At 39.2% G+C, this 1,697-nt stretch overlaps 1 protein-coding gene across 1 annotated transcript; it reads right to left on the reverse strand.

Moving 5' to 3' along the window:
- Positions 1–593: 593 nt before the first annotated feature.
- Positions 594–1,697, reverse strand: LOC115965874. The gene is made up of 2 exons (XM_031085166.1): positions 1,474–1,697; positions 594–1,383 (listed from the first exon to the last, which is right to left on the reverse strand). Exons 1-2 carry the CDS (start codon positions 1,489–1,491, stop codon positions 913–915), a joined length of 489 nt encoding a protein of 162 aa, XP_030941026.1. The 5' UTR covers positions 1,492–1,697; the 3' UTR covers positions 594–912.

Raw genomic sequence — 1,697 nt, forward strand, 5'->3', positions numbered from 1 at the left:
AGGAAAAAAAAAAATAAAAAATAAAAACTACACAAGGTACAACTATGGGACCCACAAATAATTGAAAAATATTGAGTGATGACAAATAAGTGATGGTACCAAACAGGTGGGGTGTTTTAAGTGATGAGTGATAAGTAATAAGTGATGAGTGATGAAAACTGAGTGATGAGTGATGAAATCTGAGTGATGAGTGACCATTTTTTTAAACCAAACAAGGCCTTAGACTCCCTGTTTGTTTGTCTAAAATTCAAACTGTAGAGTCAATTTGGATTCGATTTATCTCCAATGGAGGATTGATTAGATTTATCCATTAGCATGGAGGATTGAACGAGATAATAACCGGAACCATCCATTGAAGTGCATCATCATTAAATTTAGAATGAATTCAGTACATAACATTATTCAAGTTTTAGCTGTTCCATTTTATAACTTTAAAATAAATAAATAAAATAGGTTATTGATCCAATTCAGCACCCAAATATAATTTACAAACTACCAAAGCATTGCCATACGTAATTAGTAATGAAGGTTGCATCGAGAAAAGTTGGTGAGTGTCAGGGTCGACTGTGAAACTGAAAATGACCGGCCGGGTATGGATAAGATAAAACGGACAGCTGCACTGCAGTACTGTGAGCAGCATCAGCAAAACGTATCTGTTGAAACCTAATTGGCCTAATTAGAACAATGTTAATAGTACTTCTGTATATCAGTGGATATATACAATATCATAGGAGGAGCAGCAGCCAACAAAGCAACACTATTACAATTTACAAGGATTGATTGATAGTGGTACTACCCTTCAGTCCCAAGTCGTCGAAGTCGAAGCAGAAATAACTTAAAAACATACAGCTGATTACTAGTTTACTGATGGAGAAACCAAAAGATTAATACTAATATAAGTAGTAATTAAATTTAAAGCTGTTTTGGATCAATTCCAACGGACTGAAGAGTCTCAACGCGGGGGCGGTTTGCGTAAATATCTTTACGGATGGTATCCTCAGGTATGACATGGTTGAACTCCTTAATGTGAGCCACCTTCCTAAAACATGATTTCTTGACATACATCTCGGCCTCATTCACCACACGCTCAGGCTCAACCACCTCAGGAATGGTCTCTCTTCTTTTCTTATTGACCCGCACTGTTGGGTCGTTCACCAGGTGTTGCGTTGCGGTGTAGATCCCCAGACCCATCGACAGCGTTATCATCCCAATGGCCACATACACAGGCACAAAGTCACCCTTCTTCACTGCAACACTCCCATCATGCGCGAAATCTGCAGTTGGAGCAAAAGCCTTGAGTTTTGGTGAAGTTGAGGTCGCATATGTTGCGCGTCCTCCTCCTCCTCCTCCTCCTAAACCACTCACCATCCGTTTCCAAATACTCTGCACACACCAACCTCGTATATATATAGTAAGAGTTAAAGAAGCCAAAGACTATAATTAATACTCGAGCAATAAGTAAGGAAAACATACCGTAGACCTGAAAGCCATGCTTGCTCGCTCGCTCGGTGATACAAAGTATAGAAACACAGCGAATTAGGCTGGCGTATCCTAGACAGTTAGTAGTTAAAACTTTCAGAAACTGATCAAAAGGAGATTCCTAGCTTGCTTCTTGCCGTGATGTTACTGGAACTCACTCTTACTCTTTACTCTTACTGATAAGATCATTATCAGCGGAGATATATTAGGTGAACATG

Source organism: Quercus lobata, chromosome 10 (assembly GCF_001633185.2).
Source record: "Quercus lobata isolate SW786 chromosome 10, ValleyOak3.0 Primary Assembly, whole genome shotgun sequence".
Classification (NCBI taxonomy): Eukaryota; Viridiplantae; Streptophyta; class Magnoliopsida; order Fagales; family Fagaceae; genus Quercus; species Quercus lobata.